Source organism: Pongo abelii, chromosome 13, assembly GCF_028885655.2.
Source record: "Pongo abelii isolate AG06213 chromosome 13, NHGRI_mPonAbe1-v2.0_pri, whole genome shotgun sequence".
Classification (NCBI taxonomy): Eukaryota; Metazoa; Chordata; class Mammalia; order Primates; family Hominidae; genus Pongo; species Pongo abelii.
The window spans coordinates 128,759,898-128,781,933 of NC_071998.2; the positions used below are offsets into that span (position 1 = coordinate 128,759,898).

The following is a 22,036-nucleotide window of genomic DNA, read 5'->3' on the forward strand; positions in this document are numbered from 1 at the left end:
ATCAAATTTGTCAATCTCTTCTGTTATTCTCTTTCTTTCTTTCATCCTTCCTTCCCTCCTTCCTTTTCTTCTTTCTTTCTTTTCCTTTTTTTTTTTTTTTTTGAGATGGAGTCTCGCTGTGTCACCCAGGCTGGTGTGCAATGGCACGATATCGGTTTACTGCAACCTCTGCCTCCCAGATTCAAGTGATTCTCCTGCCTCAGCCTCCTAAGTAGCTGGAACTACATGCATCCGCTACCATGCCCTACTAATTTTTGTATTTTTAGTAGAGACGGGATTTCACCATGTTTGCTAGGCTGGTCTGGAACTCCTGACCTCAAGTGATCCGCCTGCCTCAACCTCCCAAAGTGCTGGGAATACAGGTGTGAGCCACCGCACCCAGCCTTTATTCTTAGTGATTTTATATCCTATTTGAGAAAGCTTTATTGCAAGTGTAAAGAAATACAATTGGCTTTTATAAACTTACCTTGTAACCAGTGATCTTGCTAAATTTACTTATTAATTCTAATAATTTATCTGTAGATTTTTTGGTTTTCCTTCCCTATATATAAAAACATATCTTCTGAGAAAATGACAGTTGTTTCTTTGTACCCGGTCTTTGTACTTATTTTCCTGCCTTCCCGCCTGGCATGGGTCCTTGGTACGATATTGAATAAAAACAGCAGTTCTCAGACATTAGGCAACAGGTGGCTCAGGGCAGTGATGCCCGAGTGATGGGAAGCAAGGCTGCCAATCTCCCCATCTTCCCTCCTGGAGAAACTTCCAGCAACATGCGAGGGAAGGGGAACCCAGGAGACATTGGGTGCTTCCCTGAGTTCACAGAGAAGAGATGCCCAGAAAAAGAGCTGTGGAGCTCTGCAGGGAGCGCCCTTGAGAATTCGTCCAAGTAAAGAGCACCCTGCGTGTGAGGAACTCACACAAAGCGGAGGAAGGGCCACCTGAACACATTACAGGGAAAAATTTTCAAGCCTTACAAAGAGCTGGGAATAGGATCTGCTCCCAAGACCCAGAGTTTAAAAAGCTTCCTAATTGGCGGGGCATTGACTATAGTTCTAAGAAGGCTCTTGCCTCAGAAATGGGGGAAAAGTTAGGCCAGGCACTGTGGCTCATGCCTGTAATCCCAGCACTTTGGGAGGCCAAGGCGGGTGGATCACGAGGTCAGGAGATCGAGACCATTCTGGATAACATGGTGAAACCCCGTCTCTACTAAAAATACAAAAATTAGCCAGGTGTGGTGGCAGGAGCCTATAATCCCAGCTACTCTAGAGGGTGAGACAGGAGAATTACGTGAACCCGGGAGGCGGAGGTTGCAGTGAGCTGAGATCGCGCCACTGCACTCCAGCCTGGGTGACAGAACGAGACTCTGTCTCAAAAAAAAAAAAAAAAAAAAATTACCAGGCTTGCAGAGAAGAGGAAATATGAGGCCAAATGTGATGAGGAGAAACTGACCTAGAAAGGACATAGATCATAGAATTACTGCAGGACCAAGAGACACAAATCACCAGCACTGGGAATGAGAGCGTTGACATCACTACAGACTCTACAGACAATAAACACATAACAGGAGAATATTATGAACAACTTTAAGCCAATAAGTTTGACAACTTAAATAAAATGGACAAATTCCTTGAAAGACAAAAACAACCAAAGCTCATTCAAAAAGACACAGACAATCGAATATCCCTATTTTAAGGAAATGGGTTTTCGGTTAGAGGTAATACCAACTACACACACTTTTCCCAGAAAATTGAAAGGCAAGGGAATAATTCCAAGTTCATTCTATCAGGCAAGCATTTTTCTGATACCAAAAGTAAAAATATATTGCAAGAAAAGATAATGACAGACCAAGATCCCTCATGGACAGGGACGCAAACATTCCTAACAAAATTTAAGCAAATGGAATAAAAGTTACCCCAAAGTAATACATAATGGTCAAGTGGAGCCCATCCCAAAAATGCAAGGTTGGTTTAACATAGAAACATTAAATGGTGTAAATGCATCATATTAACTGATTAATAAAGAAAAACCATGTGTTCATCTCAATAGAAAAGTCATTTTTATAAATTCCAGCATATGTTCCTGATAAAAATTCTAAACAAACTAAGCATAGAAAGGAACTTCCTCATTTTTTTTTTTTTTTTTTTTTGATAGAGTCTCACTCTGTCCCTGGAGTGCAGCAGTGCAATCACAGCTTACTGTAGCCTCGACCTGTTGGGCTCAAGTGATCTGCCCCACCTTGGCCTCCCAAAATGTTGGGATTCCAGGTGTGAGCCACCGTGCCCAGCCCGTTTGCCCATTTTAAGTTGGGTTGTTCATTTTCTTATTGCTGAGTTTTGAGAGATCTTTGTATATTCTGGATAACAGTCCTTTATCCCACATACCTTTTTCAGATATTTTCTCCCAGTCTGTTGGTGTCTTCTCAGTCTTTGTTGTTGTTTTGAGATGGAGTTTCACTCTTGTAGCCAGGCTGGAGTGCAATGGCGCAATCTCAGCTCACTGCAGCCTCTGCCTCCTGGGTTCAAGCGATTCTCCTGCCTCAGCCTCCCGAGCAGCTGGGATTACAGGCATGAGCCACCACACCCGGCTAATTTTTGTATTTTTAGTAGAGATGGGGTTTCACCATGTTGGCCAGGCTGGTCTTGAACTCCTGACCTCAGGTGATCCACCTGCCTCGGCCTCCCAAAGTGCTGGGATTATAGTCGTGAGTCACCACACCCAGCCCTCTCATTCTCTTAATCCTTTAATATGTTAGTTGACTTGATTGCTAATATTTTGTTTTGTATTTTTACATTTATCCTCATGAAATATGTTGGACTTTAGTTTTCCTTCCTCCTAACGTCCTTTTTGAGTTCTGGCTTCTGAGCTTAAGCTGAATAAAGAGAGTCAGGCTGTGCTTTTTTTTTTTTTAAATTCTCTAGAAGAGTTCATGCAGGATTGGTGCAATTTCCTTTTTTTTTTTTTTTTTTTTTTGAGACAGAATCTCGCTCTGCCACCCAGGCTGGAGTGTAGTGGCGCGATCTCGGCTCACTGTAACCTCCGCCTCCTGGGTTCAAGTGATTCTCCTGCCTCAGCCTCTTGAGTAGCTGGGATTACAGGTGCCTGCCACCACGCCTGGCTAATTTTTGTATTTTTAGTAGAGATGGGGTTTTACCATGTTGGCCAGGCTGTTCTCAAACTTCTGACCTCAGGTGATCCGCCCACCTTGACCTCCCAAAGTGGCTGGGATTACAGGTGTGAGCCACTGCATCCAACTATGGTGCAATTTCTTTCTTAAATGTTTGAAAATTTCACTACTGAAACCATCTGGGTTCTAATAAAGTTTTCTCTGTGATAAAGCTGTAAACTGTGGATTTAATTTACTTAATAGATATATAGGACTATTTAAGTGTTCTATTTTTGCTAGTGTCAGTTTTGGTAAATTGTATTTTTCAAGAATTTGGTCTATTACACCTAAATGGTCAAGTATATTTGCATTACGTTGCAAACAATATCCCCTTACAACCACTTTAAGGTCTATAGGGTCTGTAATAATGTCCCCCCTTTCATTCCTGATGTTGGTCACTTATATTTTTATCTCTTTCTTTCTTAGCATCCCTTGATGATCTATGCCTGTATCAATTACTTTATTGAGAGTTGCAATATGGTGATTTTTAATTTTGTCATTCCTTTTTCATCTGTTAGCTGGAAGATGTTGTAAAGAAGAGCTTTCCTCCCTACTTCCCTTAGGCATCACTGTGGACTCGTGGGCTTTTAAAAGTCAAGGTGCTCTACTCCATTACCATTGTCATTTTTGTGCTCAGTCTATTCTCTGAAAAGCCCTTGCTTCTTTCAGCGGAGAATGGCATTTGGTGACTAAGAGCTGGCAGCCAGGCATGCTCATGGCTATGGGGTATCATTGCATCCAGGCCCTTTCAGAGCACAGAGCTAGGAAAAATTTTAAAAATCATTAATTTAGGCCAGGTGTGGTGGCTTATGCCTGTAATCCTAGCACTTTGGGAGGCTGAGGTGGGCGGATCACCTGAGGTCAGGGGTTCGGGACCAGCCTGGCCAACGTGGTGGAACCCCGTCTCTACTAAAAATATAAAAATTAGCTGGGTGTGTTGGTGCACGCCTGTAGTCCCAGTTACTTGGGAGGCTGAGACAGGAGAATCACTTGAACCTGGGAGGTGGAGATTGCAGTGAGCCTAGATTGCGCCACTGCACTCCAACCTGGGCGACAAAGGCTTCATCTAAAAAAAAAAAAATCATTAATTTAAACCAATATCTGCAATGAAATCTAACACTGCAGGGTCTTCCTCACCCTCTCAGTTTCTGTGTATATTTCTTTTCTTCACAAGGAGACCCCTGGTTCCCACCTCCATCAATGCATTCACTGTTTTGTTCTATGTCTTTTTTCTTTTTCTTTTTTTTTTTTTGAGATGGAGTCTCGCTCTGTCACCCAGGCTGGAGTGCAGTGGCGCAATCTTGGCTCACTGCAAGCTCTGCCTCCTGGGTTCACGCTATTTCTCCTGCCTCAGCCTCCTGAGTAGCTGGGACTACAGGCGCCCGCCACCGTGTCCAGCTAATTTTTTTGTATTTTTAGTAGAAACGGGGTTTCACTGTGTTAGCCAGGATGGTCTCAATCTCCTGACCTCGTGATCCACCCGCCTCGGCCTCCCAAAGTGCTGAGATTACAGGTGTGAGCCACCAAGCTCTTTTTTTTTTAATGTAATAGGATTGATGGCAACCGACTATGTGCTCACCTGTGCCTGGCCTGGCGCTGTGCGGGTGCTGCCTGCTCCCTCTGATGAAAAGTCTTAGCAAGCTTTGAGTCAGGTGGACTCAGCCCCATCGTGCGAATGAGGAAACAAACTCAGAAAGTGGGAGTGACTTGGAGGACAAGTGGAGGAGGATGGGTCCGGGACGGCCTGACATCCAAGTCCAAGCCTGTGACTCTCCAGTGAGACGACCCTGGGGCTGTGTGGGGAATGGAGGCCGGATCTGCCTGCCAGTGGATGGGCCCTGGAGCCTTCACAGACCTTTCAGCTTGCTTCACTCTCAGGGCACCTTCACCAGATATACAGCAGGAAGCCCCTCCCCTCCCAGATGCCATCCCTCATATCTCTCTCTCTCTCTCACACACACACACACACACGCACGCACACATGCACAGATATGCACATGCACGCCTGCAGGCACACACACGTACACACATGCACACACACGGACCTGCACAAACAGCACAATGCACACACAGGTACACATGCACACACATGCACACCTGCAGGCACACACACATGCACACACATACATGTACACACACCACATGCACACACATGCACACACGTACACACACGTATGCACACATACAGACCTGCACAAACATGAACACAATGCACACACAGATACGCATGCACACACACGCACACATGTACACACACGTATGCACACATACAGACCTGCACAAACACGAACACAATGCACACACAGATACGCATGCACACACACGTACACACACGTACGCACACATACAGACCTGCACAAACACGAACACAATGCACACACAGATACGCATGCACACACATGCACACACGTATGCACACATACAGACCTGCACAAACATGAACACAGTGCACACTCAGATACGCATGCACACACACGCACACACGTACACACATGTATGCACACATACAGACCTGCACAAACACGAACACAATGCACACACAGATACGCATGCACACACATGCACACACACGTACACACACGTATGCACACATACAGACCTGCACAAACATGAACACAATGCACACACATATACGCATGCACACACACGCACACACGTACACACACGTATGCACACATACAGACCTGCACAAACATGAACACAGTGCACACAGATACACGTGTACACACATGCACACACATGCACACCTGCAGGCACACACACATGCACACACATACATGTACACACACCACATGCACACAGACACACATGCATGCACACACACGTACACACACGCACACCTGCAGGCACACACATGCATGCACACACACATCACATGCACACACACGTACACCTGCAGGCACACACGTACACATCATATGCACGCAGACATACACACCTGCACAAACATGAACAATGCACACACATGCACACACACACACACCTATAGGCACACACAAACGTGCACACACGCACATATCACATGCACACACAGAGACACATGCACACCCGCAGGCACACATGCACATGTGCACACACATACATGCACACACATGCATACACACGCACACGGCTTCCGTGAATCCATACAGGCACCATATGGGCTCCTTGTGAGGTGCTGCCTTTTCTCTGTAATTGCTGACAGATGTCACACACCAAGTGCTTCCAAAAACTTTATTAGATGAAGGAACAAAGGAATGGATGAACAAGTAAGCAGTATGGTTGCCATGCCTGCATAAGAAGAGCCACCATGGAGAATTATTTTCGTTCTTCTAAGAGCAGTTAACTCTTTTCACTCGGGAGAAGAGGGCTGTGCTCCTGCCAGCCCCAGCCTCTCCTCTCCAGAGGCAGCTGCTTCGGCTGCAGTCACATGGCAGCTGTGACCCAAACACCAGAACCTCCTGGGGAGAGCTCTCCCACGTGCCTGCCGCCCCCCTACACTCCCTTCCCTAACCAGGGCTCCCAGGATGCCATCTGGTGCCAGCTGCCAGCGCCCCACAGGACTCACCTGGCAACGTCCTTGATGTCAAAGCCGGGCTGGCACCAGGAATCCATGAGGGCCAGCAGCCTCCTCTGAAGGTCCGGGAAGCCGGCCACGTAGCGCTCCACGAGGGCCACCTTGTCCTGGAGGAGCAGTGGGATGCTCATCTGCAGGGGGACACATGGTCAGGCCACAGCCTCCGCCACCTCAGCCAAAACCTGACTCACCTCCAACCCAGAAGGAGTGGCCAAAGTGTCAGAACGAAAGGGGCCCAGAGGCCGTCCAGGCCTAGCAGTGCTCGCCCGGCCCGCACTCACGCTCATACACACTCGCCCCAGGCTCCTGGTGGGCTCTGTGGCCATCCCCATCTCCACGATGAAAGCCTGGAGGCCCTAAGAGGCAAGGGGGGCCCTGGGGAAGCTCATTTGTCACCAAATGTGGGGAGGCAGGACCAAGACAAACCACCGGCAGTAGCCCTGGTAGTCCGGAAATGCCTTCTCGTGGCACATGGTACCAGCACTGCCTCCCGAGCAGGCCTGCAAGACCCACACGCTGTCGGTGCCTCCAGGTTGCCCTGAGGGAGTCCCTGGCTGTGGCGCTGGGCCTTGGGGCACACCAGCCATTCCCTCAGCAAGAACCAGTTCCTGTAGACAACGCCCCTCGAGGAAGGCTCCTCACCTCCCTTCCCCCACCTCCTCTGCCCCACAGGTGAGGCTGCCTGGCGCCGATGGCATGGGGCCCACCTGCCCGGCAGTGCCTTGGGGGACAGTCCTCAGGCAGAACCCGAAGCCCCAAGAGCCCTCTCTGGCCCCAGCTCTTGTAGACCTGGAGTCTGCACCCATCGCCCGGAGCACAGCCCCGAAGACCTTGGTGTAGACACCCCTCCCTCTTTAGGGAGACCAGGACGCCTCCCGTCCCCACCTGCCTCTGCCCGAGGGGTGTTCACTCCCCCACTCGCCCCTGCTTAACCAGCAGGTTCCACCTGCCTCCCTGTGATGTGCACAGAGTCCCAGTGTAGAAGCTTGGATCTGCCATCCCTGCAGACACTGTGGGTCTGAGGACTGTCATCTGTACGGAAATTCACAGTTAGGTGACTGCTTTCCCCAGCCCACTGCGCAGTGGAGATGTGCAGCAGAAGAGGGTCCCAGAAGCACATGGGCTGCGTGTCCTTGAGGCACCTGGTGCCCAATCCAGGGAAGGGGTGGCCCCAGCTGCTGCACGGAGCACACTCAGGGCTTCAGGGGACAGCCGGACACGGGGTGCCTGTACGTGCGGCTGCGTCTGATTTGGGGTCAGCCCACGAGAAGGATGGTGGTTTAGGGGGCTCTTGAGGCCCTCGCCGACCCCCGATGGCCCTGCTGTCCCCCACTGTGGCTTGGTGGACCCCCCACCTCCACCAAACACTGTTTATAGAGACCTGGGCATTATCCAAGCTTGAACCTAAACAATTTACATGAGAAAGACGTTCACCTTTTCAACATCAAGTTCTGGCTGCAGCTTCAACGTCGTGCCCAGCATGACTGCCTGGCAAACACAAAGGCGGCAGATTACTCAGGGCCTGGGAGGGGCCAGGCAGCACCACGGGTGAGGGGGCTACCACCCTTTTGCACCAGCGCCTGGTCACTGAGGGCAGAGTGCAGGGCCTTCCCGTGTCCAGCCACGTGGCCCTCAGGCTGAGGGGCCTGGCCTGTCAGACAAGCCCCCCGCGCTGAGCCAGGCCTTGCATGGGCTGGGACAGGTGGGAGGCCTGGGCTTGGCCTGGATGGGGCAGCAGGGACTCAAGGGGGTGCTGGCCACACAGCCTGGGTCCCAGGGCCTTGCTCCGGGATTGCTGATGAGCCAGAGGAAGGCTAGGAGGTGGGGTCAAGGCAAGGGGTGAAGCCGTGACCCATCTGCGGGGCCCAGAACACAATGGTGCCTGCAGTGGACGGGCCAAGGCTGAGGACCCCCAGCCTCAGCGCACCCTGAGGCCTGGGGGGCCGTAGCCCTTCCCACAAGGCGGGAGACGGGCACCCCGTGAGCGCTCCAAGGCCACACGGCTGCGATCGGGGCACGGCCGGGCCCTGACCGCCTGCACGTACCACGGGCCTGAGCTGCTATTAATAATTTCCATAAGCTGCGCTCCCATAGCCAGCAAAAATGACCCACGAGAGCAGCCCGCGGAGCATGGCGCCCCGCCCCCGCGCAGCCCAGAGAAAGGACCAAAATAGCGGCCTGGGAAAGCCTCGAGTCCGGCTTCCAGCCCCGGTGCGCAGGGTGGGGGCGCAGGGCCGGGGGCCTTTCCCTGCGCAGCGCTGACCTGGCGCCTCCACTGTTTGGCCAGGGTCCAAGAGGCTAGGCCTCCACCAGGCCCGCGGGGCGCAGGGCCCTGGGCGGGGGTCTCAGGGCCGTGGGGAAGGGCGGAGGGCCGGGGCGGGGCCTCAGGGCTGTGGGGAGGGGTGCCTGGCCCGGGAAGGGAGCCTCAGGCCCGTGGGGAGGGGCGCAGGGCCAGGGGAAGGGGCGCAGGACCCGGGGAGGGGTGGGGGAGGGTCTCAGAGCCGTGTGGGGAGGGGCGCAGGGCCAGGCGAAGGGGCGCAGGACCCGGGGAGGGGGTCTCAGGGCCGTGGGGAGGGGCGCAGGGCCCGGGGCGTGGGAGTCTCGGAGTCGTGGGGAGGGGCGCAGGGCCGGGGCGGGGCCTCAGGGCTGTGGGGAGGAGCGTGGGGCCCGGGGCGGGGTCTCAGGGCCGAGGGGAGGGGACTCAGGGCCGTGGGAAGGGGCTCAGGGCCGTGGGAGGGGCACAGGACCACCACATGGGGACCACGCCAGCAGTGACACCCGCAGCTTCACACAAGGGCTCTGACCCCTTCTGGATCAGGAACCCCCTGAGAAGCTGCCAGAACTCGGGAAGGCAGGAGTGCAGGCCCGGACACCTCACCGCGTTCAGAACCACAGGGTGGTCACAACCCGCCTTCCCTCTGCTCCTCCTGCCCCATGTGGGCATTGTCAGATGCAGGGGGTGGAGGATGGGGCTGTGCCCGTCATGTCCTTGGGACCAGGCCCTGAGCAGGTGACGCTGGGACCAGGGAGGCTGGGGGCACAGCAAGGGGCAGGTGGCCAGGGCCTCCCCTCACCGCTGCTGCCCCCGGCCTCCCTCCGAGGACAGACTTCAGGCTCCAGTCCCAGCCCTCGGTGGGCCCCACTCAACCAGGAACCCCTCTGAGCCCAAGAAGGAGGCCTCAGGCTTGGGGAGGAGCCTGGGCGGGGCTGGGTACTGGCCGTGCTCCCCAGGTGGGTGGCTTCTGCCTCCCTGTCCCTCACGCTGCAACCCCGTCAGAGGGGGTTCAAGATGCCCAGCTCAGCCCTTCTCTTCTCCATGGCCATTCAGAGCCCAGGGCTAACAGGTGTCCGGACCTTTCTTTCTAGGCCCACCAGAGCTCTCTGGGCACCCGGGGCCTCTTGAGGCCAGGTGGGTTTTCTGGACATGCAGGGGTCCTGCGCCCCCAGCGTCTGTGTCCACATTTTGTACCCGGAGCCCGGTGGGAGCTCTGTGGCGTAGCAGCTTGGGGGACAGGACGAGGATGGCGCTCCCTCAGCCCCACCCTGGTAAGGGCAGAGCCCAGGCTTGCTCATGGGCAGTCCTGGTGACAAGGGATGGGGGGCTGGGGGGTGGCTAGAAGCAGACCCACCCCTTCCAGGAAGCTCCCTGGCCTGACCCCTGTCTCAGGCTTTGGGGACCCTGCTGGCCCTTTCACTGTGGTGGTGCCTGGCTTAGAATCAGCGTCTGGTCATTTCTGTCTGAACTTCCCTGAGAGGACGGTGTACAGCTGCCCACTGTCCACGCCTGGCCACTTGGGAAACTCAGCAGGCACAAAAAGGTCACCTGGCCCCAGAGCCAGGCCCAGGCAGCAGACAGCAGAAGGTGAAGAGTCCTGGACCCCATGGAAGGAACGAGCCCGGGGCTGGGCCATGAGGACAGATGGGGCAAACTGGGCCCCTCTGCACCAGGCAGACCTTCCCGACCTCTGCTGCCAGAGGATGGGAGGCATCCACCAGGAAGACAGAGAGACGAGGCTGTCCAGCTGGCGGGGTCGGGGTGGGGCTGCAGAAACCTCTAGACAGGCCCAGGAGCTGCTGCTTTCAGGAAAAAAAAAAAAAAAAAGAAAATCCGGAGGGGCCGTGGTGTCGACCATCGGGAAGGGCATTCCCCAGCTCCCCTGGGCCCCCCATTCTGAGGGGCAGGAAGACTGGGCAGGTGCCCAGGCTCGAAGGCCAAGGACCCCAGCGACAGCCCTGCCTCCCACCTCTGCGTGGGCCTGGAGCCAAGAGGGCCTTTTTTTTTTTTTTTAAAGCAAAGCTATCTTTTTACCTTGATAAGCTGTTTAAAAAATGTAAATAAAATAACTCAGCGGACAAAAGCAGGCATTCATCCTGCCCAGGGCCAGCCGCTGCCCTCGACATGAAATATCGCAGCACATTGAGTCGTGAGTCCCAGCTAATCCAAGCGGACAGGCCTGAATGCGGCCTCTTTCGGCCGGGCGCGGCGGTGAGCAGTGGAGCATGCATCGCCTGCCGGGCGGCCCCACTCGGGGACAATGGCTTTCTTCGCAGAAGGGGCCTGTGCGGGACAAGACCCCCTTTGTGTGGGGATTCCTGCCTCGGAGCGCGAGGGAGGCGCATTCAGCCGGCCCCAGACAGTCTTTGAAAGGCTCTGTAACAGAAGACGGCCCGAAACACTAGCCTGCCTTCTGCCTCCCTGTAGTCTCCGCAGGCACGGCCGCCATTCAGCCTCGCGCCACATGAGCGGGACCCTCCATCCTGCATTGTCCTGTGCCCGGGCATCGTGGCTTCTCAGCACCATGCACCCGCCACGAGACGACGGCCCGGGGCGTGGCAGGCGACAGCGCCGGGGGTGGGGCCCGCGTGGCCAACACAGAGCACACTCCTGTGAGGGCCCGGCCAGATCAGCCCCCAATGCCCGCGCCCAGGTTGCAATGCACCTCCTCACGGTGAGGGGTCTTGCTGAGAAGAGGAACCCAGGGTGCCATCGGGATGGCGTCTCAGCAGCAGGGTCCCACGTGGGCAGGCAGCGGGGTGGTGCCCATCGCGCTCAGCTCTGAAGTAAGGGGGCCCTGACGGGGCGGGAGGTGGACCAATGCCCCTGAGTGCTGGCCTCCTCATACATGATCAGTGCACCCTGAGCTGAGCACCCTCAGGCCAGGCACCCCTGGGGCTGGGCACCTCCAGGCAGGACATCCCCTGGGCCAAGCACCGCCGGGCCGAGCACCCCCAAGCAGGACATCCCCTGGCAGGACACCCCCGGGCTTCTTTGCTGCACCTCGTGCTGCACCCTGGAATCTGCACTGGGATCTGCAATCTCAGGGCACCGAGAAGTCATGGGGGCCCCCCTGTACCTGCAGGAACAGCTCAGAGCCACCCCATGCAAGACGGCTGCCTCCCTACCCACTGCAGGCCCCACCGCTCCCTACCGCTCCACACAAACCCAAGTCACAGCTTGGCCATGCTCAGGACGACGGGCCTGTGATGCTAGGACCTGGTCTTCCTCTTGGAACCTTCTGGGCTTAAAAGTCAGCCTTGTTCACAAAGGAGACTCAGCAAACCACTGTGATTCCAAAAGCTCCACCAATTCTCATCCAGACACCTTTAGCTGCCAACCCCACACTTCTGCGACACCGCTTAAAACCCGGCCCCGGACTGCAAGGGACGGAAGCCAAGGGTTGGATACTGACCCGACGCATCTCGCACCTGGGTGACTGTGCCGAGGCGCGACTGGTGCCCCGGCCCTGAACCTCGTCCTGTGTCCCAGGCGCTGGCACTGCCCACTCTGGGCTTCTGTGAGTGGGCACCACTCTGGGGGTGCTGTGGGTGGTGGGGCTGGCACCAGCTGCTCCCACAGCCCTTCTGCTTAGCCCAGGAGCGTTTCCTTCCAGGGTGCTCACTGCCATGCTGGGGACTCAGTCAGCGCCTAGTGCCCAGGAGGCAAACTTACCCACAAAGGGCAGCCTACCGGGTGATTCTGTGAAGGTTCCAGAGACACGGAGGCTAACAGGCATGGTGGGGTGTGGCTGGACCAAAGCTCAGGCCCAGGTCCACCTGGGACCCTGTGAGTGTGAGGGCCCAATGGCTGCTGGGAGACACAGGGTGGGCAGGGGGAGACCCAGGCCTGGGACCAAGCTGTGCCCTGACATCTCTGTTGGCTCAGGCAGCCTGAGGGCTCCTGGGACCCGGCACCCCACGCACAGCTGTTGGCTGCCCACGGCCGGGTCCTTGATACCTCCATGTAGACCAGAAGCCCCAAACAGCCTCCACACAGACGGGGCCCTGAGCCAGGTGCGTCCTTGCCCCACCGCCCGAGAAGCCGTTTCCCCATGGGCCCGGCCACGTGGGCCACTCACTTCTCTGAACCTGCCCTCGTGGTGGAGGCGGTGGACGTGCACCAGCAGGCAGCTCCTGTCTGCATCCTGCAGCTGGAAGATGCTGGCCAGTGGTGCCACAAGGCTGGTGGGGCTCTCAGTGAGGACTCTGACCGCTCGGGCCTGCAGCTGCTTCAGCCTCAGGCTGTGCTGGAAGAGCAGGGACCCAGACTTACTGGATGCAGCACCCAGTGGCTGGGCCATGGGGCCGACTGGGGCAGGCCTGGCTCAGGAAGCAGCGCCTGCCGCTGTGGCCGTGTGTGGGCATCGGGTGGCCTGCAGGGCTGGGGCACGGGAGGGGCGAGGCCAGTCTCAGCACGTGGCTGTCAGAAGGCTGAGGGTGAAGCCACGGGCTGGGTCTCGGCCACAGCCCCCAGCATCCCCCTGCCCTTCTCCAGCTTGCTGAGCAGGTGCAGAGGCCTGGGCAGGTGGATGCCAGGTCCACTATGCTGAGGGGTGGAGGCAGGAAGGGAGGTGACTGTCACAGAGCCCATGGGCTCACCTGGGCTGGGCTCGGGCGTGGCTGTGCCTGTAGCCAGCACTGCAGCTGGTGGGAGATCCAGGCCTCCAGGGAGGGGCCCTCTCTCCGCCGGCCCCGGCAGCTCTCCAGCATGTCCAGAAGCCCAGCCAGGGGGTCGTCCAGGGCAGCAAACCCCCGCCAGGCTTCCTCCCGGAGCTGTGGAGACATGAAACCACACTGACACTTTGTCTTGTACTCAAAGCCTCCTGGCAAGGCCTCCGCACCGCAGAGAGGTTTTTAAAAATTTAATCCATTCAGAAGGTAGCTGTGGCCATTCAGCCGCCATCCGTGCCTCCGTGACTTTTCACGCTGCCGTTCTGGTCCGCTACACCCCGGGCCCCCAGGGGTGGTGGTCATTGTCCGCACTAATTATCCCATAAAGACAGACGGCCTGTTCTCCAGGCAGACAGAGGGCCGCTGGCCTGGGAGGCAACCGCAGCCCGAGCCTCAGGTTCACAGGTCACTTCACCTGCGGCTCTCGCGGGCCACGGGCCTGGCCTGCCCTCAGCAGGCGACAGAAACTGAAGGGCAAGAACCGAAACCCAAACTGAAAAATGCCTTTTATGTACTTTTCTATCCCTGACCCGCAGGAGATTTGGGAAATGGATAAGAGGTGGATGAAGAGAAGCAAAGCGTCTGTTTTGGTCTCTGGCTTCCGGAAGATTCTACAGAAAGTTGGCCCTCGCTGCTGCGCAGCAGCCTCGGCGGCGCCGTCCTCTGTGGATGCCTGCAAGCGAGTCAACCGCTATTTGCTTCAAGCCATAACAACTGCTTGCAGGTCATTCTGCAGGTGGAATCTTAAGAGCTAAAGAGGTGGACGGGTTCACAGCTCAGCGCTCGGGATAGGGCGCAGCAGCTGACACCCTACCCTGAAGCCCACGGCCACGCGGGTGGGCAAGAGGGTGAGTTCCCAGCTGCTGGCGCCAGCCACGGGATGCGCCCCCAGAGGCCCAGGGAGGCTGCAAGCCGAGAGCGTGGGCCGCGCTGTTGTCGTCCCTGCGATGTGGACCGTGTGCTCTCCACGGGGCTCCAGGAACAACATCCTGAGGCTGCCGCACAGCTTTGAAAGCACTGTGCTCCGGCGATTTGAAAGCTTACCGAAACAAAAGGCACACTCCGGCTCCCAGCACCTGACAGCTCTCCCCACAAACACCCAGGAACAGCCGTGGAGCACACGCAGGTGAGTGCGTGAGGAGACCTCAGCGCTGTCCAGGAGGGTGCGATATCCAAAGGCACGGGAGGTAAGGCTGGAAAGTCCAGACCCTCCAAAGGATGCCCCTCGGGGAAAGTGGCTAGACAAGGTGAAAGGCAGCTTGTCTGTCCCTCTGGACTCTGGGAAGAAAAGGAAAGCCGCCCTTAAACAAAGCCTGAGCGTCTCATGCATCCAGAACTTGAAGCAACTTGAAGGTGCTCCAGGAACTTAGTTCTAGCCCTAGTGAGTTCTAGCCCTAGTGAGTTCCAGCCCCAGTGAGTTCCAGCTCTAGTGAGTTCTAGCCCTAGTGAGTTCTAGCTCTAGTGAGTTCCAGCTCTAGTGAGTCCTAGCTGGACTAGTTCCAGTTCTAGTCCTAGTGAGTTCTAACTCTAGTGAGTCCTAGCCCTAGTGAGTTATAGCTCGAGTTCCAGCTCTAGTGAGTTGTAGCTCTTGTGAGTTCTAGCCCTAGTGAGTTCTAGCTCTAGTGAATTCCAGCTCTAGTGAGTTCTAGTTCTAGTGAGTTCTAGTCCTAGTGAATTCTAACTCTAGTGAGTTCTAGCCCTAGCGATTTCTAGCTCTAGCGAGTTCTAGTTCTAGCGACTTCTAGCCCTAGCGAGTTCCAGCTCTAGTGAGTTCTAGCTCTAGCAAGTTCTAGCTCTAGCGAGTTCTAGACCTCATCAGTTCTAGCCCTGGTAAGTTCTAGCTCTCTTGAGTTCTAACTCTAGCGAGTTCTAGTTCTAGTGAGTTCTAACTCTTGTGACTTCTAGCCTTAGTGACTTCTAGCCCTAGTGAGTTCTAGCCCTAGCGAGTGCTAGCTCTAGTGAGTTCTAGCCCTAGTGAGTCCTAGCTTTAGTGAGTTCTAGCTCCTGTGAGTCTTAGCCCTGGCAAGTTCTAGCTCTAGTAGGTTCTAGCTGTAGTGAGTTCTAGCCCTATGGAGTTCTAGCTCTAGTGAGTTCTAGCCCTAGTGAGTTATAACTCTAGTGAGTTCTAGCCCTAGTGAGTTATAGCCCTAGTGAGTTCTAACTCTACTGAGTTTTAGCCCTAGTGAGTTCTGGCTGTAGTGAGTTCTGGCTCTCATGAGTTCCAACTCTAGTGAGTTCCACCCTTAGTGAGTTCCACCCTTAGTGAGTTCCAGCCCTAGTGAGTTCCACCCTTAGTGAGTTCCAGCCCTAGTGAGTTCCAACTCTAGTGAGTTCCAGCTCTAGTGAGTTCCAGCACTAATGAGTTCTAGCTTTCGTGAGTTCTAGCCTTAGCGAGTTCTAGCTCTAGTGAGTTCTAGCCCTAGTGAGTTCTAACCCTAGTGAGTTCTAGCCCTATTGAGTTCTAGTGAGTTCTGGCTCTCGTGAGTTCTAGCCCTCATTAGTTCTAACTCTAGCGAGTTCTAGCTCTAGCGAGTTCTAGCTCTCATGAGTTCCAACTCTAGTGAGTTCCAGCCCTAGTGAGTTCCAGCTCTAGTGAGTTCCAGCTCTAGTGAGTTCCAGTACTAGTGAGTTCTAGCTCTCTTGAGTTCTAGCCTTAGCGAGTTCTAGCTCTAGCGAGTTCTAGCTCTAGCGTGTTCTAGCTCTAGCGAGTTCCAGCTCCTCTAGTGAGTTCTAGCTCTCGTGAGTTCTAGCTCTAGTGAGTTCTAGCCCTAGCGAGTTCTAGCCCTAGTGAGTTCCAGGTCCTCTAGTGAGTTCTAGCTCTAGTGAGTTCTAGCCCTAGTGAGTTCTAGCTCTAGTGAGTTCTAGCCCTAGTGAGTTCTAGCTCTAGTGAGTTCTAGCCTTAGCAAGTTCTAGCTCTAGTGAGTTCTAGCCCTAGTGAGTTCTAGCCCTAGCGAGTTCTAGCCCTAGTGAGTTCTATCTGTAGTTAGTTGGCAGAAACAAAACATCATTCTTTAACCACTTTGCCAGGACACGTGGGCACTAGGTCACCAGAGGGAAAAAGTTCCAGTAAATGAGCTCACAATGAAAACTTAGAAAACACACAAGGAAGCAAGCCACCATGAGTGACAACCACAAGTAGGTTGATTAAAGCTCTGAGAATGTGGAGTAACGGGACATCGATTTGGGAATGTGTAAGCAACTACCCCCATTTTACTAAATGATAGTTCACTTATATTTTACTCTCTCTTCTCTTTCCTCCTTTCCCCACTTCTTATTTCTTTAGAAATGCAATGACAGTGGCCAGGCGCGGTGGCTCACGCCTGTCATCCCAGCAGTTTGGGAGGCCGAGGCGGGCAGATCACAAGGTCAGGAGATCGAGACCATACTGGCTAACACAGTGAAACCCCGTCTCTACTAAAAATACAAAAAAAATTAGCCAGGCGTGGTGGCGGGCGCCTGTAGTCCCAACTACTCGGGAGGCTGAGGCAGGAGAATGGCGTGAACCCGGGAGGCGGAGCTTGCAGTGAGCCGAGATCGTGCCACTGCACTCCAGCCTGGGCGACAGAGCGAGACTCCATCTCAAAAAAAAAAAAAAAAAAAGAAATGCAATGACAGCCTTTCACCTCCTGTTCACCAGACACTCCTACGGGGCAAGCTCATCTATCCATGTGCTTAGAGGCTCAGAGCAGAACTCGCCTGCAGGAGGCCACCTCGAGAGACAAGTTGATTTACGGCCCAAAGTGTGCCTGCTGGAGTTTCAGGCCACCTTCACAGCCTCTTTCTGCTCATGGAGATGCCAACTCAACTTCCAGGTAGATAAGGCACAGAGACCCCTCCCACCTGCTCGCTTCCTCCTGACCTTTTAAAAATGCCTCTTTTGGCCGGGCATGGTGGTTCACGCCTGTAATCCCAGCACTTTGGGAGGCCGAGGCAGGCGGATCACCTGAGGTCGGGAGTTGGAGACCAGCCTGACCAACATGGAGAAACCCCATCTCTACTAAAAATACAGAATTAGCTGGGCATGGTGGCATATGCCTGTAATCCCAGCTGCTCGGGAGGCTGAGGCAGGAGAAATGCTTAAACTTGGGAAGCGGAGGTTGCGGTGAGCCGAGATTACGCCACTGCTCTCCAGCCTGGGCGACAAGAGAGAAACTCCATCTCAAAAAAAAAAAAAAAAAAAAAGCCTCTTTCTGCTCCAAAAGCTAAGCCATACCCATACCCTTCAGGCATGAGGCCTGCGCTTCTTCCCTCAAGCCAGCTACGGAATAAAAAGTCACTTTCTTTCTACCAGACCTCATTCCTCTGACCTGGACTCTGTGAGCAGTAAGCGACTGGGCGTGCAATGTGGTTACAGCCAAACACAGAGAGTCGGTGGGCAAATGCAGGAACGACGCATCAGCCGGGCACGGTGGCCATGCCCGGAATCCCAGCACTTTGAGAAGATGAGGCAGGCCGATGGCTTGAGCTCAGGAGTTCAAGACAAGTCTGTGCAACATAGTGGAACTCCGTCTCTACCAAAAATACAAAAAATTAGCCAGCATAGTTGAACCTGTAGTCCCAGCTACTTGGGAGGCTGAGGCAGGAGAATCCCTTGAACCCGGGAGGCGGAGGTTGTAGTGAGCTGAGACTGTGCCACTGCACTCCAGCCTGGGTGACAGAACGAGACTCTGTCTCAAAAAAAAAAAAGGTGGGGGGCGGGAAGGCAGATTTCAAAAAGGACCTAAGGCTGGGTGTGGTGGCTCATGCCTGTAATCCCAACACTTTGGGAGGCCAAGGTGGGTGGATCACTTGAGGTCAGAAGTTTGAGACCAGACATAGTGGTGTGCACCTGTAATCTCAGCTACTCAGGAGGCTGAGGCAGGAGAATCGCTTGAACCTGGGAGGCGGAGGTTGCAGTGAGCTGAGATTGCACCACTGCACTCCAGCCTGGGCGACGCAGAACCAGGCTCTGTCAAAAAACAAAGGAAGGGAGGGAGGGAGGAAACCTAAGAGAACTTTGAAAACAAAAAATAGTCGTCGAATTTTTTTTTTTTTTTCTGAGACAGAGTCTTGCTCTGTCTCCCAGGCTGGAGTGCAGTGGTGCGATCTTGGCTCACTGCAATCTCTGCCTCCTGGGTTTAAGCGATTCCCCTGCCTCAGCCTCCCAGGTAGCTGGGATTACAGGTGCACACCACCATGCCTGGCCAAGTTTTTGTATTTTCAGTAGAGATAGGGTTTCGCTATGTTGGCCAGACTGGTCTCAAACTCCTGACCTCGTGATTCGCCCACCTTGGCCTCCCAAAGTGCTGGGATTACAGGCATGAGCCACTGCACTTGGCTGAAATTTTTAATAAAAGTAGTAGTTTGACAGTTCCTCAAAAAGGTAAACACGATTACTACATGATCCAGCAATTCTATTCCAGGCAGTTTCCCAAAGATTTATTTGTTTATTTATTTTTATTTATTTATTTTTGAGATGGAGTCTCATTCTGTCATCCAGGCTGGAGTGCAGTAGCACGATCTTGGCTCACTGCAACCTGTGCCTCTCGGGTTCAAGCAATTCTCATGCTTCAGCCTCGAAAGTAGCAGAGACTACAGGTGCACGCCACCACGCTCGGCTAATTGTTGTATTTTTTGGTTTAGATGGGGTTTCGCCATTGTTGGCCAGGCTGGTCTTGAAGTCCTGACCTCAGGTGATCCTACCACCTCGGCCTCCCAAAGTGCTGGGATTACAGCCGTGAGCCACCACACCCGTCCTCCCCAAAGATTTAAAAACAGGGGCTCAAGCAGATGTTTGTAGATGAATTTTCAGAGAAATACTTATTAACAACAGCCAGAGGTGGAGATGGCCCAGATGCCCCTCAGCTGTCTATGGAGAAACAGCGTGTGGCCTGGCCACATATTACTCAGCCACGGAAAAGGAGGAAGCTGACACAGACTTCCACGTAGACAAGCCTTGATATCGTGCTGAATGAAGAAGTCAAAAAGACCTCATGTTATGTGACCGCATGTGTGTGAACTGTCCAGAAGTGGCAAATCCAGAGGCAGAAAGCGGATGAGCGGTGACTGGGGCCTGGGGCCGAGGGGAATGGGGGCGTCTGTGTGAGGGGTACAGGGTTTGTGGGTGAGCGGTGGCCAGGGCCTGGGGCCGAGGGGAATGGGGGCGTCTGTGTGAGGGGTACAGGGTTTGTGGATGAGCGGTGACTGGGGCCTGGGGCCGAGGGGAATGGGGGCGTCTGTGTGAGGGGTACAGGGTTTGTGGGTGAGCAGTGGCCGGGGCCTGGGCCGAGGGGAATGGGGGCGTCTGTGTGAGGGGTACAGAGTTTGTGGGTGAGCGGTGGCCAGGGCCTGGGGCCGAGGGGAATGGGGGCGTCTGTGTGAGGGGTACAGGGTTTGTGGATGAGCGGTGACTGGGGCCTGGGGCCGAGGGGAATGGGGGCATCTGTGTGAGGGGTACAGGGTTTGTGGATGAGCGGTGACTGGGGCCTGGGGCCGAGGGGAATGGGGGCGTCTGTGTGAGGGGTACAGGGTTTGTGGGTGAGCAGTGGCCGGGGCCTGGGGCCGAGGGGAATGGGGGCGTCTGTGTGAGGGGTACAGAGTTTGTGGGTGAGCGGTGGCCAGGGCCTGGGGCCGAGGGGAATGGGGGCGTCTGTGTGAGGGGTACAGGGTTTGTGGATGAGCGGTGACTAGGGCCTGGGGCTGAGGGGAATGGGGCGTCTGTGTGAGGGGTACGGGGTTTTCTTTTGAAGTGATGAACCGTTCTGAAACCAGAAGAAGTGCACAATGTTGTAAAGATGCTAAAAAGATTCACAAAGCACGACTGGGCGCTCAATGCCATTGAGTCACTGATTGTGAAACGGTTGGTTTTATACGTTGTGCATCTTACCCCAATAAAACATTAAATTAAGCAGACGCTCGGTGGCTCTGATTTGGGGTGTGCTCTTGCCCAGGTTTGTTTCTGTCACCCCCGGAGTTCTGCAGCAGCTGTTCTGACCACACCCCGCCTTCCCTCACTCCTGAAACCAGTCCAGTAAACCTTCTGCAAAATCCTGGCCCTCCAGGCCCCCAGCTGGGTCCTCCCCTCCAGGCCCCCAGTGGCAGCTGTGCCCCTTGTGTGCCCACGTCAGCCAGCGCAAGCCACACACGGACCCAGTGCCCACTGCACCCCTGCCAGCCTCAGGGCCCCAGCCCCTTGTTCTGGGAGACTTCAGTCCTGGCCCAAGCATCTCCTTCCAGCTCCTGTCCTTATCTTGGTGGCCTTAATGAACGTGCCAAGACCCTTGGGACCCATGGCTCTGAGACTGGGCTCCCCTTGCCCTGCCTGCCTCCCTCCCGGGGTCCCTACGAAGGAAGCCGTCCCACCCACCCTGCCGGCCCCTCCTCCCTTCGAGCCCTTCACTGGGCTTCACGCCTCATTCCTGGTCCCCTCAGCTACAAAGAGCCCCCTGCTGTGCATGGAGAAAACGTGAGCCCCCCCCATCCCAACCCCTCTCCGGGCGTCCCCCCCAATCCCTCTGCCAGTATCTCCCATCCCAACCCCCCTCTGGGCGTCCCCCCCAACCCCCTCCGGGCGTCCCCCCCAATCCTCCCGCCGGTATCCCCCCTCCTCCCCAACCCCCCTCCAGGCGTCCCCCACAATCCCTCTGCCAGTATCCCCCCCACCCCAACCCCCCTCCGGGCATCCCCCCAATCCCCCTGCCGGTATCCCCCCTACCCCAACCCCCCTCCGGGCGTCCCCTCCATCCCCCCGCAGGTATCCCCCCCACCCCAACCCCCCTCCAGGTGTCCCCCCAATCCTCCCCGCCAGTATCCCCCCCCAACCCCCCTCCGGGCGTCCCCCCCAATCCTCCTGCCGGTATCCCCCCTCCTCAACCCTCCTCCAGGTGTCCCCCACAATCCCTCCACTGGTATCCCCCCCACCCCAACCCCCCTCCAGGCGTCCCCCCCAATCCCCCCACCGGTATCCCCCCCACCTCAACCCTCCTCTGGGCGTCCCCCCCAACCCCCCCGCCGGTATCCCCCACACCCCAACCCCCCTCTGGGCGTCCCCCCCAATCCCCCCGTCGGTATCTCTCCCACCCAACCCCCCTCTGGGCGTCCCCCCAAATAACCCCCACCAGTATCCCCTCTCTGGGTGTCCCCCCCAATCCCCCCACTGGTTCCCCCCACCCCATTGCCCCTCTGGGCATCCCCCCAATCTCCCCCACTGGTATCCCCCCTCCTCCCCAACCCCCCCTCTGGGCATCCCCCCCCAATACCCCCGCCAGTATCCCCCCTCCTCCCTGCTGGCCGGCATCCCCTGCACTGAGCTGTCGGCTCCACTCAGGGCTTCAGTAATGGGGCTGGGGGGGGTCCCATGGGCTCAGCAGCACCAGAAGGCCCCCCGAGGG

General features: G+C 55.6%; 1 protein-coding gene across 10 annotated transcripts in view; it reads right to left on the minus strand.

Moving 5' to 3' along the window:
• The window catches only part of EXD3 (exonuclease 3'-5' domain containing 3), a 125,115-nt gene that overhangs the window by 58,107 nt on the left and 44,972 nt on the right, over positions 1-22,036 (minus strand). For 8 of the 10 annotated variants that reach the window (XM_054521277.2, XM_063714587.1, XM_063714588.1 and 5 more), the window contains 4 exons: positions 13,596-13,769; positions 13,076-13,243; positions 8,154-8,207; positions 6,711-6,850 (listed from right to left, as the gene is read on the minus strand). In XM_054521277.2, the coding sequence (XP_054377252.2) occupies positions 6,711-6,850; positions 8,154-8,207; positions 13,076-13,243; positions 13,596-13,769 (536 nt within the window). Of the gene's footprint in view, positions 1-6,362; positions 6,580-6,710; positions 6,851-8,153; positions 8,208-13,075; positions 13,244-13,595; positions 13,770-22,036 lie in introns of those variants that run through there. The other 2 variants (XM_063714593.1, XM_063714591.1) reach the window with 2 other exon arrangements.